General features: G+C 79.2%; 1 protein-coding gene across 1 annotated transcript in view; it reads right to left on the bottom strand.

The window, feature by feature from the left end:
* The window catches only part of C1QBP (complement C1q binding protein), a gene marked incomplete at its 5' end in the record, with an annotated part of 8,721 nt that extends 8,477 nt beyond the window's left edge, over window positions 1-244 (bottom strand). The window contains one exon of the mRNA XM_019511322.1: window positions 109-244. Coding sequence (XP_019366867.1) covers window positions 109-244 — 136 coding nt within the window. The remainder of the gene's footprint in view (window positions 1-108) is intronic.
* Between the last annotated feature and the right edge of the window lies 1 nt (window position 245).

Raw genomic sequence — 245 nt, 5'->3', positions numbered from 1 at the left:
GAGCCGTGGGTGCAGGGGCCGGGCAGGCCGCTGGAAAGGCCCCAGGCGGGACCCGCTGCCTGCAGCAGCACAGGCCCAGGGCCAAGGTCACCCGGGCCGGAGGCTCACCCTCGGTGTGGAGGCTGCCGCAGCCGCAGGACAGGCCGGGCGGGGGTCGCAGGAGTGCGGAGGCCCGCGGACCACGGGCGTCGCCGCAGAGCAGCCAGAGGGAGCGCGTGAAGGGGCGCGCGGCGGCGGCGGCGGCG

The sequence above is a fragment of the Gavialis gangeticus genome, unplaced genomic scaffold (assembly GCF_001723915.1).
Source record: "Gavialis gangeticus isolate Ggan-Ray unplaced genomic scaffold, GavGan_comp1, whole genome shotgun sequence".
In the NCBI taxonomy this organism is placed as follows: domain Eukaryota; kingdom Metazoa; phylum Chordata; order Crocodylia; family Gavialidae; genus Gavialis; species Gavialis gangeticus.
Note: the sequence above shows the minus strand (reverse complement) of the source record. Positions and strands in the feature narration are given on the sequence as shown.